We start from the raw sequence: 16,199 nt of genomic DNA, 5'->3' as shown, positions 1-16,199 counted from the left end.
ATTTTAATAAGTAGTTACAGGTGCAACTGGTTTTTCCACAGCCTACCTACGAAAGCCTCCCTAGTTAACAGAGATGGTGAGACAGGCTGCAGGCCAGTGTCTCTCCGCGGGCACAGCTCAGCTCTTCATGGTGTTAAGTGGATGTGCGCACGGGTCTGAGTCCATGATGTCTGTTTCTGTAATGTTTTCAAAGCACTCCAACATTTAAAGAGTACAAGTATGAAAAGCCACTAGCCTGGATGTTAAATGTTCTTAGCGCTCTGAACTAAGCCCCAGACTCTAAAGAAAATCAGCAAAGATAGGACTCGCACATCAAAAAAAAGCACTTGCTTTTCTACAGATTGTATTTATTCAAAGATACTGTTTTATTTTTCAATGTGGCAAGTATTTTATGACTGGAACCAGCTACCTGGTGGCACAGATGACAAAACAGCACGTAGTTTGCTGGTGGTGTCACTTATTTTCCTCTGCCTGCAAACCTTCTGCCATTTAAACCCAAATGCCAGGGACGAGAGGTCACAGGAGCCACCTCACAGCAGCACAGGCAGGCACTTAACTGGTTTTACCTTTCTAATTGACTAATTTTTTTTTTTTTAAACAAGAGACAAGGAAGTCCACATTTCAACTTCAAAAAGATAAAATGCAGGGCTGGAGAGATGGCTCAGAGGTTAAGAGCACTGACTGCTCTTCCAGGGGTCCTGAGTTCAATTCCCAGCAACCACGTGGTGGCTCACAACCATCTGTAATGGGATCCGATGCCCTCTTCTGGTGTGTCTGAAGACAGCTGCAGTGTATTCACATACATAAAGTAAATAAATAAATCTTTAAAAAAAAAAAAAGATAAAATGCGAGTTTATCAGGTAAAATCTAGCAACACTAGGCTCTATCCATACAAAAATCATTTGACTTTTGAGCTACACAAACTCCAAATTTTAGGCTCAGTGTGCTAGAACCTAGGCCCACTCTCTCTCTTAAAAAACAAAGTTAGGGGGTTGGAGATTTAGCTCAGTGGTAGAGCGCTTGCCTAGGAAGCGCAAGGCCCTGGGTTCGGTCCCCGGCTCCGAAAAAAAGAACCAAAAAAAAAAACAAAAAAAAAAAACAAAAAACAAAAAACAAAAAAAAAAAAAACAAAGTTAGAGCTATAGACAGCTATATTCAATAAAACCAACCTGGCCTGCTCAGAGGAGGCTCGACTCTCCAGTGTAAACAGCTAAGAGCAGGCTTCCGCAGCTAAGACGACGCCCAGGTGCTGAGAGCACACATTCTGATTAGCAACAGCATCCACTGAGACACACTGGGACTGACTGCAGAGACGGTCTCCGCCTAGCTGACGTGAGCAATGCTTTCTAATCCCTCTAGAGCACCTTTGATATAACAGACAGAAACTGTTAAAATCAAACCTGAGACCTTTGACTCGGTCAACCAGTACCACCTAAAGTGTCAAAGAAACCAGTAACGGCAGAAATATGCATGAAGAGGTGATTTCTTCCTTACTGACTCCCGTTCCTGAAGAGATCCAAAAACCAACTTCAAACTAGCTGTTAACTGGTAAGCAAACCGGTGATCCCGGATTCCTATAGAAAACCCGTGTGCAGTCCTTCCTTCCCAGGTGGGACCAGAGCAGAGGCACTCAACAGGAAAGCCCCTTTTGGAATTTAAATTACTGTTATTTGGACGGGCTAATTAACGTACTTCCTTGGCGTGTGCTGCAGAAGGAGAGACCCTAGGGCTTCAGGCATGCTAGGCTAACACTTTATCTTTGCTACACCCCAAACCTAGTTAAGTTTGTCTTTTCATGGTCTTACACAGGCAGGGTGACTGAAAGCTGGATGAAAACTGTCCTGTCTTGTCCTACACCACAAAAAAAAACAAGCAAAACCAAACCAACCAAACAAAAAACCAACCAAAAAAACCAGCTAGTGCAACAGGTGTGTGCGGTGGTTGTTTTCTTGTCACTGTGCAGCCCTAGCTTAGCTACAGCTCCCTATGTAGGCCAGGCTAGCCTTGAACTGACGCCTTCCAGTACTCAGGCACCGACAATACCTCTGACGAGCAGCTGTTGTTCACCGTGGAATGTTCCAAGAACAAGGCCAGCTGTGCATCACCCAGGGCAGAATGACTCCTACGACAGCCACTGTGTTAAAGACTGAGATCCTGAAAAGGGGACCTGGTAAGAGTTGCTTCAGGGACTGTACGGGAAGCTGCTGACCTCAAATCAACTGTTCGTTTTTCCGAGAAGAGCTAAGTCTTTTCAGGAAAGATTAGTTTTGCTAGTGCGCCAAGTACATTTGTTCTGTAGGTGTAAGACAGCAAAAGCTGACCAGGGATGGCCACCCCAACAGGCAGGAAACAAAGCACCTGCTTGCGTCAACTTCCTCCTCCACACCTCACATCTCATAGCCAGTGAGTAACCCCCGGGCCAGTTGTTCTCTGTTAGCGTGGGCTGGGGAGGGATTAGGGTGAGGAAGAAAGAGTAGGTGAAGCAGTAAGGACTGAACGTAGCTGGAGTCCTCTGAGCACTGCGCTGTACTCTACCTGTCCTTGGCTGCTTTGTACTGCTGTGATAAAACGCTGTCACCCAAAGCAATGGGGAGGAAAGGGTTTATTTGGCTTACAGTTATAGTCCATCATGAGGGGAAGTCAGGGCAGGAACTCAAGTCAGGAACTGAAGGCCATGGAGGAGCACTGCTCACCTACTGGCTTGCTCAGCTTGCTCTATACAACTAGGAGCACCTGCCTAGGGGATAGCACCACCCACAGTGGGCTGGCCTCTCCCACATCAATCTTGATTAATCAAAACTGCCTACAGGCCAGTTTTAAATCTACCCTGGATTTAATACCTGAAAATATATAAAAATAAAAATCTATAGAACTTGAGAACTTGAAGCCACCCCATCCCTGAACACCCTTCAGTTGCTGAGTCCTGGAAGACACTGATTTCAGACTGTCCGACTTCACCTGAACTGCCCACAGTGGGTCTTCATTTTGATCTCTCCATGGCCATCTTTAGACAATTCCTCTGCGTATCTGTCATCATGGTTCCTCTAGTCCAAAAGGAAGGCTTTGAGCCCCCTTACTATCTCAGTGAGTCCATGGCGATGGCCCCTTTTGGCTTCATGCAGCCTGTGGAAACAGCTCTTCTGTATACTGTCCCAAATACAGCTTTCAACTCTGGCACAGTTAGACCCACTCCTAGCCAGAGCAACCAGGTGCATGACCCGTCCTGGGTGTGAGAGACTGGCGAGGTGCCTGTGTGGTTACAGTGAGAAGAAACAAACAACTTACAGGGTGTGCCCTGTGAAAACGAGCAAAGAGATTACAGCACAAATGCAGAACGGATGAGAAGGGGAAAAGTTATTTTAAGGTGAATTCTCGGAAATTTTACTCTAGGAAGAAGCCATCAGGGCTGCACAGGAAGGAACTGCACAACCTCAACAAGGCAGCCATCCCCGGGTCTGCTGCCGCCTCCTTCAAACCACAGACCACCGTGGGCAGTAAGCACGGTGAACAGAGCATAGCGCTGTGGTGTTCTCTGGTTCACAGCACATGTGCCAGAGAGGCAGGTACAACCCAAACCCAAGCAAAGGCCATGTCTCCCACAGGACAAGAACACTGTTGGTGAAAAGCTAGAACGTTCACTTCCCATATCTGCCAGACTACAAGCCACTCGCCCCGTCCTACGGAGCAGGGAGGCACACCTCTGTTCAACTGAGGACCTGCGGGCTGCAAACCAACACCACAGGGGATCGCTCTTCTCGGCTTTCGGTCTCCTGAGTACTAATGAAGACCACACTGTCTTTTTCAGCAGCCGCAGCGCCACACTCTTCTACGGCTCACCAGCCCAAGTACTGATGCCCAAGGTTCCTCTGACCACTGGGTTCCAAACATACACTGCGCGAACATGGAACGGCTCACATTAGTCTATGCATAGGGTTAGTCTTCAGTTCTGAACATGCTATGTATAACCTATGAACACTATTAACAGCAACCAACAACCTTCTACTGACTGCCCAGCCTGGTGGGTACTTGTTTACACAACAGCAGAGGAAGCAGAGAGGGTCCTGTTTTCAAAGGCAGCCATCCAAGAACACCATTCCTCTGGCTCCTCTGAGGATGCTGCCCCCTCTTCAGATGTCGTCTCAGATATAACCTCTAACTGAACTGGATACTGAATTAAACAAGACCCCACCACCGGGGGAAAAAAAAAACAACCCTTCACTTTTACTCAGGAGACTAGAATGTAGGTAAGTCCTTAGAGGAGAAAAATGAGATTGGTGGACTTAGACCCAAGGGATAAAGTATCTAGGTATCTCCCCACTGGTCACTAGTTCCTCAGTTGTCTAGTGTTAGAGGTTTGAGTCTTTAGTGTACAAATGTTTTATAAAGAGAATGGAACCCTCTAAGAAAGTGGCATTACCAAGAATACCTCCCTCAGACAGCACCAACTAGGATCCAGTGTGTTATTGGCAAAAACAAAAGTACCCCAAATGTTATTACTGATTGGATCCTGTCCTCTTTCAGACTGTTACAATGTCAACTTGCTTGGAGAAAGGGTCTTTAGAAATGTAGGCAAGGGGCTGGGGATTTAGCTCAGTGGTAGAGCGCTTACCTAGGAAGCGCAAGGCCCTGGGTTCGGTCCCCAGCTCCGAAAAAAAGAACCAAAAAAAAAAAAAAAAGAAATGTAGACAAACTGAATTCTACTTTATGGGTGTGGGTATTTTTGTCTGAACTACGCCGGTGCACCACCTGCATGTCTGGTACCAATGGGGGCCCTAAGAGGGCACCAGATGCCCTGGAACTGGAGCTGCCCATGGCTGGGAGAAGCCATATGGGTGCTGGGATCAAACCTGGGTCCTGTTCAAGAACAGCAAGTGCTCTTAACCCTGAGCCTTCTCCGGCCCCCTCCATAAACGTAAACAAACTAAAATGGGGTCCTAAGTCAATATATATATATATATATATATGTGTGTCTTATATAAGGAGAGGAAATCTCAAAATGGAGAAGAGCTGGGCATAATGAGGAACGACTTTAAATCCAGCACATAAGGGGCAGAGGCAGGTAAAGGATCTCTGTGAGTTCGAAGCCAGACTGGTCCACACTGTGAGTACCAGGACAGGTAGAGCTATGTAGAGACCCTGTCTCAAAAAAAAAAAAAAAAAAACAAACCAAAAATAGCAACAACCACAACCACAAAACAGAGAAAGGGAAGACAAATACTAAGGGGTACGGGGAGGCACCATCTACCAGCCAAAAAGACAGGACTGAAAGAGACCTCTGGGGGGCTGGGGATTTAGCTCAGTGGTAGAGCGCTTACCTAGGAAGCGCAAGGCCCTGGGTTCGGTCCCCAGCTCCGAAAAAAAAAAAAAAAAAGAAAGAGACCTCTGGTCAGAAGGAACTGACCCTGGTCACACTCTGACTGTACACTTCCAGCCTCCAGAACTGGGAGCCAATGCGTCTGTGGCACGCTATTACATCAGCCTTAGCAAACAAGCCAGATTTCTCAAAACTTCTAAAATTTTAAAAAGTTGGGTGTGGTGGCACATACCTTTAACATCCATCAACATTCCTTCGGAGGCAAAAGCAGGGGGATCTTTGATTTCAAGACAAGCCTGATCTACACAGAAGGGACCCTGTCTTAAAAACACCCCCCCCATTTTGTTTTCAACTTTTAGCTGGCAAAAAGAAAAAAAAAAGATTTCCTATCTCATATCATACAAAAAAATGTATTCCAAGTAGATTAAATTCAAACGTTAAAACGCATTTATGCTTTTATTAGAATACAGAGAAAACACAAAAGAAAAAGCATTTAGGAAATGATAGTTATGTCTGACTTTAAATACCTGGTCCTGGCTGGCCCAGCAGTTAAGGCATATTCTGTTATCCAGAGGACATGAGTTCAACTCCTAGCATCCACAGTGGGCAGCTCAGCTCCAGTTCCAGAGGGATTCATCCCCCTCCCTCCGCAGGCACGGAACTCCCACACACACACACACACACACACACACACACAGATAGGTGATTAAAGTCTGCTTTTAAAAGCCTGCATACTTCTTTTTGGTACAAGACCCTCTAAAATAAAACTGTCAGAGCACTGAAAGTTAAAAACAAAACTGAACCAAACCCCTCTCATTTGCCAGTAGAGTATGTAAGAAAATCAAACAGGTAATTGACAAGAAAGACACAGTAATTCACGAAACAGAATTAAAACCATGAGACTTTCATCCCGCACACAAGGGATTAGTAGGGATGTCTAAAATCTGATGACGATGAAGAGTGAGGTGTAGACGGAAACACACACACTGACTCACACACTGCTCGTCTGTACCAAGGCTTTCAAGAATTTGGCAATGTGGAACAAAGCGGAGACGGCCTATATTCAGATGCAGTAACTCCTGTGAACAGTTACCCGCAGAGAAATTCAAATATATGTGCATATGAAGAAGAGATGCAGAGATATTCACCACAGAAAAGTTGTAATCGGGGGTTGGGGGTTTAGCTCAGTGGTAGAGCGCTTGCCTAGGAAGCGCAAGGCCCTGAGTTCGGTCCCCAGCTCCGGAAAAAAGAAAAAAGAAAAAAAAAAAAGAGAAAAAAAATACATCTCTTTCACTGTATCTGCAGAGTGGAACACGAAGTAACAGCTGATGTAAATGAACTGACGCTATCTTAGCGTCGTGTAAAATCCAAGAACACAGTACGGAATCCAGACAGGGTCAAACCATTTCACACTACAGTCCCCTCTCAAATGTCTAAAATACAGAAAAGCACACACTCTTAATAGCTGTATATGCAAACACATAATGATGTGTTTATACATAATATATGCATAAACATCCATGTATGTGTATGTATAAAAGTTGGTTACAAAGCTGACACTAAAAAAGCAGATAGCAGTGAGAAAAATATAACAATATTTTAACCTTCTGAAACCTCTTCTTTGACACACGAATAAAACTGTTTTCTTTGTATTTAAACCAGGCACAGATGTGAGAGGTCCTGGGCTCTAACCTCAGTACTGCAGAAGAAACAGATGCACACATAGCCGTAAGTAAATCTCAACGAAATAGAGCAAAGTGTAAGACTCGGGTTGGGGCGGGGAGAGGGAAGGGATCGATACACAGTCCAAGGCTGACCTCAGCCTTCCGAGCCCTGGTATCATAGATGTGCGTCACCACGTCTGGCTTCAAATGCTGGGCCTGTACTTTGCAGTTTTCTGTATCACTGTAGTATTTTGTTAAATTGTAAAGTAGACAAGGCTTATACCATAATTCTATCCAAGCAGTCACTATCACCACATAATCTGGTCCTGTAGAGAACTGAAACCCCAGTGGGCCCTACTATGTAAAATGGGTCTAGAACCAGCCTGTGGTTCTGAGGCTGGCCGTACTCACGAGAGAGGGAAGGGAATGACGTAATTGATGTATAAAAAAGTGATGAGCTAATCAATTTCTCCAAACCCAGAGCTGTGCATTTGAGGAGGGAAGAGCCCGGAATGCCCTAAGCAATTTTAAATCTCATTCCCCAGAAGAAATCAATTGGTTTTTCCATCCTTTGGTCAACAGGTGCTCAAGCCTGTCGCTCATGTTTCAAACCGTGTGTGAGCAGTGTTTAATATAGACATAAAAATGCCCTCCTTTACCTCCGACTAAAGTTACCCACGCCACTGAGGTTCATTTTGAAAACAATATCTTACTGCGAGTGCTTCGGAAGACGGAGAAGGCCAAACCGCAGCCTGCTAGTACAGCCGCCACTGTTGTTAGAAACCAGGCTCTTTCTACAGCCTTCAGAGCACGGCTCTGGCTTTCGGCTGCTAAGTGAGCTCTAGGAACATCCCATGGTGCCTCCACAGCGTCTTGGTGCAGACTCATCCAAGGAGCAGAACTCACATCTTGGCTGTTGCTATCTGGGAGATAAGCTCCAGCACCAGACACTGTGAGGCAGGATTTGCAACAATCCTCCAGTTTAACCCGTGCCTCTCCTCTCCTGAACGCTAAGCCCCACTGTACTCCTTCTGCTTGGATAGTTAAGAGGAGAGTACCTACTGGGTCCTATTAAACCAGTGGTCCTACGCTGTGACCCTTTAATACAGTTCCTCGTGCTGTGGTGACCCCAACCACAAAATCATGTTTTTGCTACTCCATAACTGTAATTTTGCTACAGTTATGAATTGTAATATAAATATCTGTGCTTTTCTGATGGTCTTGGGCAACTCCTGTGGAAGGGTCAGTCAAATCCTGAAGGGTTGAGAACCACTATATTAGACCTACTGTCAACTGCTACTGTGGTGTCACCTTCTAATTTAGAAAGTGAATTTACACTTTGCTCAAATATGTCAGCCTGAGTTTAAAAAAAAAAAAAATAGAAAGGCTAGACTCTTAGGAACTAGGAGAGAACTCAGGGGAATATTTTGTCCAAATGATCAAATAAATTGGAGAAGGCAATTCCAGCATATCCAGGGTACCACAGAAAAAATACAACCACTTCCTACCTCACTTTTAATTTTGACTATCAATCTAACCACTAAATATTACAGGCAATGGTAAAACTAAAAAAAAGCCTATCATGATGGAACATGCTTCAGAGTCCCAGTCAAGAGGCCGAGATGGGAAGAGCCCAAGTTCAAAATTCGCCTAAGTTACAGAGGACGGCCTTTGCGTTTCACGAACACGATCCCACCAGTTATGGATTAAAGTGGAAAGCTCATGAACTTATGAAATAATATGCACTTGGTAACTTTTTTTTTTACCTTTGGTTGGTTGTTGGTTTTTGAGACAGGGCTTCTCCGCGTACTCCTGGCTGTCCTGGAACTCAGTCTGTAGACCAGGCTGGCCTCACACTCAGAGATCCGCTGCCTGTGTCTCAAGTGCTGAGACTGAGGGTCATCCCAAGGCTTTTACTGTTACACTTCCTGTCTTCCACACTCCAAGTCTGAGCAGATGCAGAAGCCCCATCCGCACGAGGACATGACAATCAGGATGGCTACCATTTACCAAGCACTCACCACACACTGGTCACTGTGGTTTGAACCTCACACACACACACTCCTCACAACATGACCTGGTTATCAGCAACACGGTTGTTTCCATTCTACAAAGGAGGACACTGAAGGTAAAACAATTTTCCTACGTCCAACCACCTAGTAATGGCCGAGTTGGTGGTTGGCCCCAGAGCTGTCTGGCTTTAAAGTTTGTGATCTTAATTGCGGGGCCTTAGAAGTCTGGAACGGAGGCCACAGAAAATCTAATCAGTCCTGAACTGAAAGAAACCTAATCAAGTCGTGTATCTTTCTTCCCTCAAGTTTTCCCAATATAAAATGAGAGCGGCATCAATTCCTTTCCTCGTAATAATGAGGTTCTGGAAGCTCATGGGATATATACTGGCAACATTCCATCGCCCCTAAAAAAGATGTGTGTGCACACTAAATATGTCCATGAAGGTCCACGGCAGCTTTATCCATACTAACCAAGGACAGGCACGGCAGATGTGCATCAGCTTGTGAACGGGTAAACAAACCACTAGGTAACGATCAGCTGTCCCCGTGTAACATGGGTGATGGAGTACTGATACATGCTTCAACACAGATGGACCTGGTAACACAACACTAAGTAAAGGACGTCACACACGGATTCGCCGCTTACAGTGAATATCACTGAGTAAAAAGTCTAAAGCGAGGGAAAGCACAGGGATCAAGGTAGATTATAAGCTGCCAGGGGTTGAGACACGGGGCTTTTGAGTTATAACAGAAGTGGTTGCTAATGGCTACAACATTTCTTTTGGAAAGGTGAAATGTTCTCTAGACAGTAGGGATGGCTGCATAACTCTGTAAAGAGTGAAAACCCACGCTGCACACTTTTAAAGGGTAACATGCATGGATATGAATTGCATCTTCATACAGCATACATGGGTATGAATTACAGGGTAACATGCATGGGTATCAATTACATCTTCATACAGCTGCCGTTTTGTTTGTCGTTAAGAGCAACCTTGGAGACTATGGTGGACAAAGCAAATACGCTGAAAAATGTTGAAGAAATAGATTATATTTTTGACACTATATATTTATTATATGGTTATATAAAGACACGGTGGCGCATGCCTTTAGTGCCAGCAGTGGGGAGGCAGAGACAAGCTTATCTCTGACTTCAAGGCCAGCTTGGTCTACAGAGAGAAAAACCCTGCCTTGTGGGGGGAAAAGCAATCATGCAAACTCCATTACACACATTCATTGCAAAAACAGAAACACCAGAACAGCAACAACAAAACCCATGGCCTTCTACCACTTCTGGCAGCTTCGATCTTGTCCTATGAGAATTTAATTCCCTTAAAAGTACTTAGTTCCTCTGGCTCCTGAACACCCAGTTAATAAAACAATAATAAAATGCAATCTAAACTTGCTGCTGATGGAAACCTCAGGGACTTGTCCTGCTTCCAAGCAGAAAGGAGAGGAAGCCACAAAACCACCAGGGCCTACATTCAAGGCCAGAGGAGGATAACAAGAATCTAGATCCAGTGGAAAGATCTGGAAGCCCAGCATCAAGATTTCCAGTGAAATTGGACAACAGGACAACTCTAAAGACGCCCCTTTAGTAAACAGCCTGCACCAGCACGTGCAGATCAACACAGACACACTGCATTCCTCCTCTGCTCCTCTTACTAGAACACTGGCTCTCAACCTCCCTAATGCTGCAACCCTTTGATACAGTTCTTCATGCTGTGGTGACCCCAACCATAAAATTAACTTCCTCAATACTTCGTGACGTAAATATCAGTGTGTTCTGATGGTCTTAAGCAACCCCTGTGAAAGGGCGTTGGACCCCAGAGCAGTCGTAACCCAAGGGTTGAGAACCATGGTAGGAGAAAGTAAACACAGGGCCACTCGGGCGAGCCGGCAAGCGCCATACCAGTGAGCTATACCCACAGCCCACATTTCAACCGTACTTGTCTGCAGCACAAAGCTCCTTCACTTTACGTTAAGGACGCCGAGGCGGGAACAACGAGCGGTCAGTTCCAAGTTCTGCGCCACGGCACGTTAGCGTCTCTCACCAGACCATGGGACAGCGGGGTTGAGTCTGCATTTGTCACGTGAACTTGGTCCAAGAAAATTTAATTTCCCTTTGGTTGGATTTTTTATTTTATTTTGGAATTCCGTTACATAAATTTCACTCGAAACACTTGCTCAGGATTATATTAAATATTTTTAAGCAAATAAAGCAATCTGGCCAGACTTCTCTGGTTAATCTTTCATGAATAATGAATGAAAGACTCCAAAACCTATAAAATTTTTACAAGGCTAGAGATTCCCTCCGCAGTTACTAGAAAGGGTTTCAGAGCTGATCCAGAAATGCTGCCATGAAGCTGGCCCCCTGAAATGCATTCTGGACCGTGGCTACTCTTGCTCAAGGCCAACCCAATGGTGACAGAAAGAGAAAGGGGACTTACGTGCCATCAGGGAAGGTTCTTGGCCATCCCTACACTGAATCTCTGCAAGCTGCCGTTCTTCAGGTTACCAGGTCTCCTCTCTCTTCCTCCTCTCTCTCCCTCCTCTCTCTCCCTCCTCTCTCTCCCTCCTCTCTCTCCCTCCTCTCTCTCCCTCCTCTCTCTCCCTCCTCTCTCTCCACTAATGGTATTTAGCTCTCACTTCCTTAGAAGTCAGAAGATACACCTGTCTCACAATCCCAAAGAAAAGCACGCAGCCGTGCTGTAATTGGCGAATACCATCTCGCACTCAGCTATCCTCCAGTGCAAGAGCTGGGGATTTACCGCAGCTGCCTTTAGCCTGTCTCCAAGACCACAGAAGGCCCAGAGGATTAGGACTGGGATGAGAGGCCACAGTTTTCCTGGTAACTAGAGAACAGCTAGTGTTGATTTTAACCTACAAGAGGGATTGAGGTGCAAGAGTAAACCCAGGGTTTTTTTTGTTTTGTTTTGTTTTGTTTGTTTGTTTGTTTGAGACAGGGTTTCTTTGTGTAGCCCTGGCTATTCTAGAACTTGCTCTGTAGACCAGGCCGGCCTCCAACTCAGAGATCCACCTGCCTCTGCCTCCCGACGCTGGGATTGAAGATGTTCCACTACCACTACCTGGATTTACCGGGTCTTAACTGAATTTTTTAAAAAAAATGTGAATTTAAAGACCACTCTCATATTTATTTCAAAGAAATGTACCTTATGTAAATTAGATTTCTACTCACTCAACTCTCAACCACCTTCCTGCCAATGATTCGTCTTGACCTTAATTACTCTTCTGACACGACCTTATAAACGTGTAAGGATTATTATTTACTTAACGTGGTGATAAAAGTTAACTACAGACCTCCTCTCGTAACGTACACGCGTTTCCCAAGCTGTTCGGCTAAAGATAGCACCTCTAAGTACTGCATTAACGAGTTAACAATTTTACAAGTGATGATGGGCTTTCCCTGGTACGGATCTTTATGGCTCTAAGGGACACAGACATCACTACAGGCCCAGGGTTAAGAGACCGCATCTTACAGACAGGCTGCCTAGTCACAGCCTGGCTCCACACTCCTTTTGTATGCTTATCACCTGGGCTCCAGACTCAAAAGCTGTGTTCAATCCCCTAATCTACTTGATCGAGGGAAAACACTGATTCCAGCAAGTTCTACTGGGTGGGGGGAGGTCAGAAAGGCTCCAACCACATATATCCTTCCAGCACAAAGAAGCGGTTCCTTTTCACTATTTTATAATTAAAGTCTTGTGACTTACCCTGCTCAGTTGATCCAGTAGCCTTTGGTTCTGTTCTGACAGTTCCTGGACAGCGCGAGTTTTTTCTCGATCCGCTTCCCGAAGATGGACCTGCTGCCTCTCCAGCTCGTCCTGTAGCTGCTTCACGTCCGTCTCCAGCTCGGACACTCGTCCTTCCCACTCCCCTTCTCGGTTCTCAAACCGCCTTCTCAGCTCATGCTTCTCTTGCTCTAAGTGCTGGGGGGGAAGGGGGGGTTAAAAATGTGAAACTCTCCAGCCTTTTCTCTTTTCCCTTTTCACACTTCCCCCCCCCCCCCCAGACAGGGAACACAACAAAACACCCTGCCACACAGAGCATGTTGTCCAATCCACAGTTACAAGAACAGTCTCTTCTTCTAGAACACAGGACTTGTCTCACAAAGAAAACACCATTCCTCCTAGAAACACTTAACGCTTTAGTTATTCTTCCTGGGTGGGATTTGGTTCTAGACGTGGGAATTCACTTGCAATTTAACAAGTCATCTTTTGATTAAACTACATATTTAAACAACTGACAATGAACCCAACAACCAAAATACCTTCTAAAAAGAGGCCGCTCCTGGCGCCATCTTTTATGCTTGATGGGTACAAGCCGTGAAGCCACCAGTTCGGGGTCAGGACTAGAAAATGGGAGGGCTGATTTGTGTTTAAGTTACCTGATGTATTTAGTGCTCCAAATCACAGCTTACAGATAATATACTACTAAATTTCAAAAGTATTAAGGCCCGTTCAGTTTGGGGCCTTATTTTGTGTGTATTACCTGGGATGTATGTTCTATGCACGTGTGTGTCTGGTGCTGGATGTGACAAAGTGTTGGGGTCCCTGGAACTGGAGCTACAGACGGTTACAAGGTGCCAGGTGGGTGCTGGGAACTAAGTCCAGGTCCTCAGGAAGAAGAGTCAGTTCTCTTAACCACCAAACCCTTTCTGCCCGGTCGGACCTATTTAGATTCATGCATTAGTAATAGGTCCTGTGTGCTGGTTTCTGCCTCATCCACTCATTCCTGAGTGCTCGATAAGGCAGGGAAACTTTACTAGAGACACTGGGGACGGACAAGACAGACATGGGCTTGGTCTTCATGGGCCTCCATAATAAAATGGTGTGTGGCAAACAAAGATATTCTGAAGTAACAACTCAATCAAAGAGGAGTCCTTTGGCTTGCAGGAAACAAGCACACTTTTCCGTTTGTGTGAGATAAGTCTCCATTCAGAGGCAAGCACGTCCGGTACCAAGCAGTGTGTCTAATACCAAACCGATACCTCGGTCTAATTAAAGTAACGACTCGCCACCCTTAGGGGAGAATAGCAAAGTTCTAGCGAGACCACTCAAAGCACACTGACTTAGGCTGGGCACGGTGGTCCATGCTGCAAGCCAGCAATGGCAAAGCTCAGACAGGACAGCCTTGAGTGGGAGGCCGCCCCAGAGAGATCCTGTCTCAAAAGCAAAACACACTGGCTTGGATCCCATCTCCAAAGACTGAGCTTCGGTGAGGACTGGAGCCAGGTTATTTTGAACCCTGAAATAAGCTCGTTTGTGTCTTGCTTGCAGGTGTCTTCCTTCGGCGTACTCGGTCATCTACTTCCTGGGAAAACATGCTCTCAAGCGAAGTTCTTATCTTTCAACATGTGTTTTGGAATGTTTCTTTTGGAAGCCTCAGGTGCCAGCTTACCGAAATGTAAGAGAACCAGCTCCACTCCGTCAAACCTGAGGTGAGCCTAAATGTCAAGATTACCCCGTTCCGCCATGTCAACTTACTCCTCTCACTCTGCTGAGTGACTTGCAAATATCTCTAAAAGCCAAATTTACTCCCCCATGGTGAAAATGGATCATGCTTGAGAGGACTTGCCGAAGATTAAAAAACAACCACCCAAAATTAAAATTCTGAGCATATCAGTGAAGGCGGCGCTCACGAAAACATTCAAGTCAACCACCTTGAGGGACCATTCATTTGGTTACAGTCGCTCCAGTCTACAGGCCAGAAAAGTTCCACAGCTTTATTAACCTAAACCCTTTCAGTCTGGAGCGTTTGGGGGAGGGAATAACAAGGGAGAAGCCACCGCTGACCAGCACGTAAACGGTTTGTCCTATGCGATCCTGACACCACCCAACTTTCCAAACTGAGGATGTTCTAGCCACTCTATAAATTTTAGAGATAGAAGGTAGAGGTGAGAGCTGACTGCAACCCTAAAACTGTGAAACTCAGTTTTCACCCAATGTGAAGACAACTGCGCAGAAGGCAGAAGGCAGAACTCAGTAACCACAGTGTTACTGAGAGGCCAGATAAATTAGGCTCTGAAAGAACAGAGAGACTTAAAAATATTCAGCCAACAGCTGTTAGTGAACAGCCCATCTAAGCAACTCCGCCCAGTCCCCTTGGAAGGCGGGGTTAGACAGGTGGTGTTGATTGCTCTAATCTGTCCTTACGTTTACCAGGGGATACACACCGGATTTCAGGTGTCCCAAGCCTTTGTTAAAGGACAGGCAGAATCTGACCTTTTGGACAGAATTCAACCTTTTGATTTACTTTAAGAAATTTCTCCTACAATTATCTTTTCATTTAAGCTTTACATTAACTAGTAAAGTCTAGGAAGAATTTTCACACATATAGGTCTCTATCTGCCCGAGCTTTCTGATTTCCCAGGGTTGTATGGTCCTTTGAAAATTAACAGCAAGCTTATCAAGAACACTCTAAGCTAAATGTCACGTGGGATTCTGGAAGAGAAGAAAAGACATTTGGTGCAGACTCAGGAAATGTAAGGACTTTATTAATTATGACACGTGCTAATGTAAAATGTTGGCAGAAAGATAAGCCTGATGCAGAAAATATGGATACTCTGTTACGATTCCAATCTTTCTCTAAACATAAAATCAACCATTTTTAAAAAAGAACAAATCAACCAACTTCTAAAACAAAAAAAAAATTTAGCGTTACTAGGGTAAGTAAAATAGATACTCGTTGAAATGGATTTTGTGCAGAAATAAACAGTGACGCCATCCTCCTAAGCCCAGGCCATGGCTCATGAAAAGCACCAGAGAGAAACTCTCTTCTCTAGGGTAGCAAGCACTGAATGTACATCGGGACTCCTGGGCCGCTCTCCAAGTCTAGTAGTGACTCCCAGAGACTCATTTCCATCTCCCTCCATCCCTTACTGGGGAAAAAAAAGCTGTACAATAATCCTCAGAGAACAAAAGTATGTAAGTACGAGTTAGTAAGGACCTGAGTAGATATGTTTTCAAATCATAAGAGCTAATTATAGAGAGACAACCAAAACTGCCTTCCGACCAGACTTTTAAACGTACGCACAATATATTCTAGCCAAGCCATAACATGTCTATCTATGTGAACCTTTAAACAATTAAATAAGCCTTTAATGAACCATATGCTTTTATATTAAAAAATAATAAAATAAAATAAAATCCTAGGTGTGGCGTGCAGAACTAGATACTCCTGAATAGTAGG

The 16,199-nt window shown here is 45.0% G+C and overlaps 1 protein-coding gene and 1 long non-coding RNA gene across 8 annotated transcripts in view; one reads left to right on the top strand and one right to left on the bottom strand.

Annotated features, from left to right (window-relative positions):
* The window catches only part of Bicdl1 (BICD family like cargo adaptor 1), an 88,305-nt gene that overhangs the window by 68,270 nt on the left and 3,836 nt on the right, over positions 1 to 16,199 (bottom strand). For all 7 annotated transcript variants that reach the window (XR_015634000.1, XR_015633998.1, XR_015633999.1 and 4 more), the window contains 1 exon segment: positions 12,722 to 12,937. Coding sequence is in view for 4 of the 7 variants with exons in the window: in NM_001191667.3 (NP_001178596.1) it covers positions 12,722 to 12,937 (216 nt within the window). In the remaining 3 variants the exon portion in view is untranslated.
* On the top strand, positions 1,287 to 16,156 carry LOC148002353 (uncharacterized). Its single transcript, XR_015634871.1, has 3 exons — positions 1,287 to 1,548; positions 6,977 to 7,042; positions 14,288 to 16,156. It is a non-coding gene; the product is annotated as an uncharacterized LOC148002353 (long non-coding RNA).

This window comes from Rattus norvegicus, chromosome 12, assembly GCF_021556685.1.
Source record: "Rattus norvegicus strain SHRSP/BbbUtx chromosome 12, alternate assembly SHRSP_T2T, whole genome shotgun sequence".
Lineage (NCBI taxonomy): Eukaryota > Metazoa > Chordata > Mammalia > Rodentia > Muridae > Rattus > Rattus norvegicus.
Note: the sequence above shows the minus strand (reverse complement) of the source record. Positions and strands in the feature narration are given on the sequence as shown.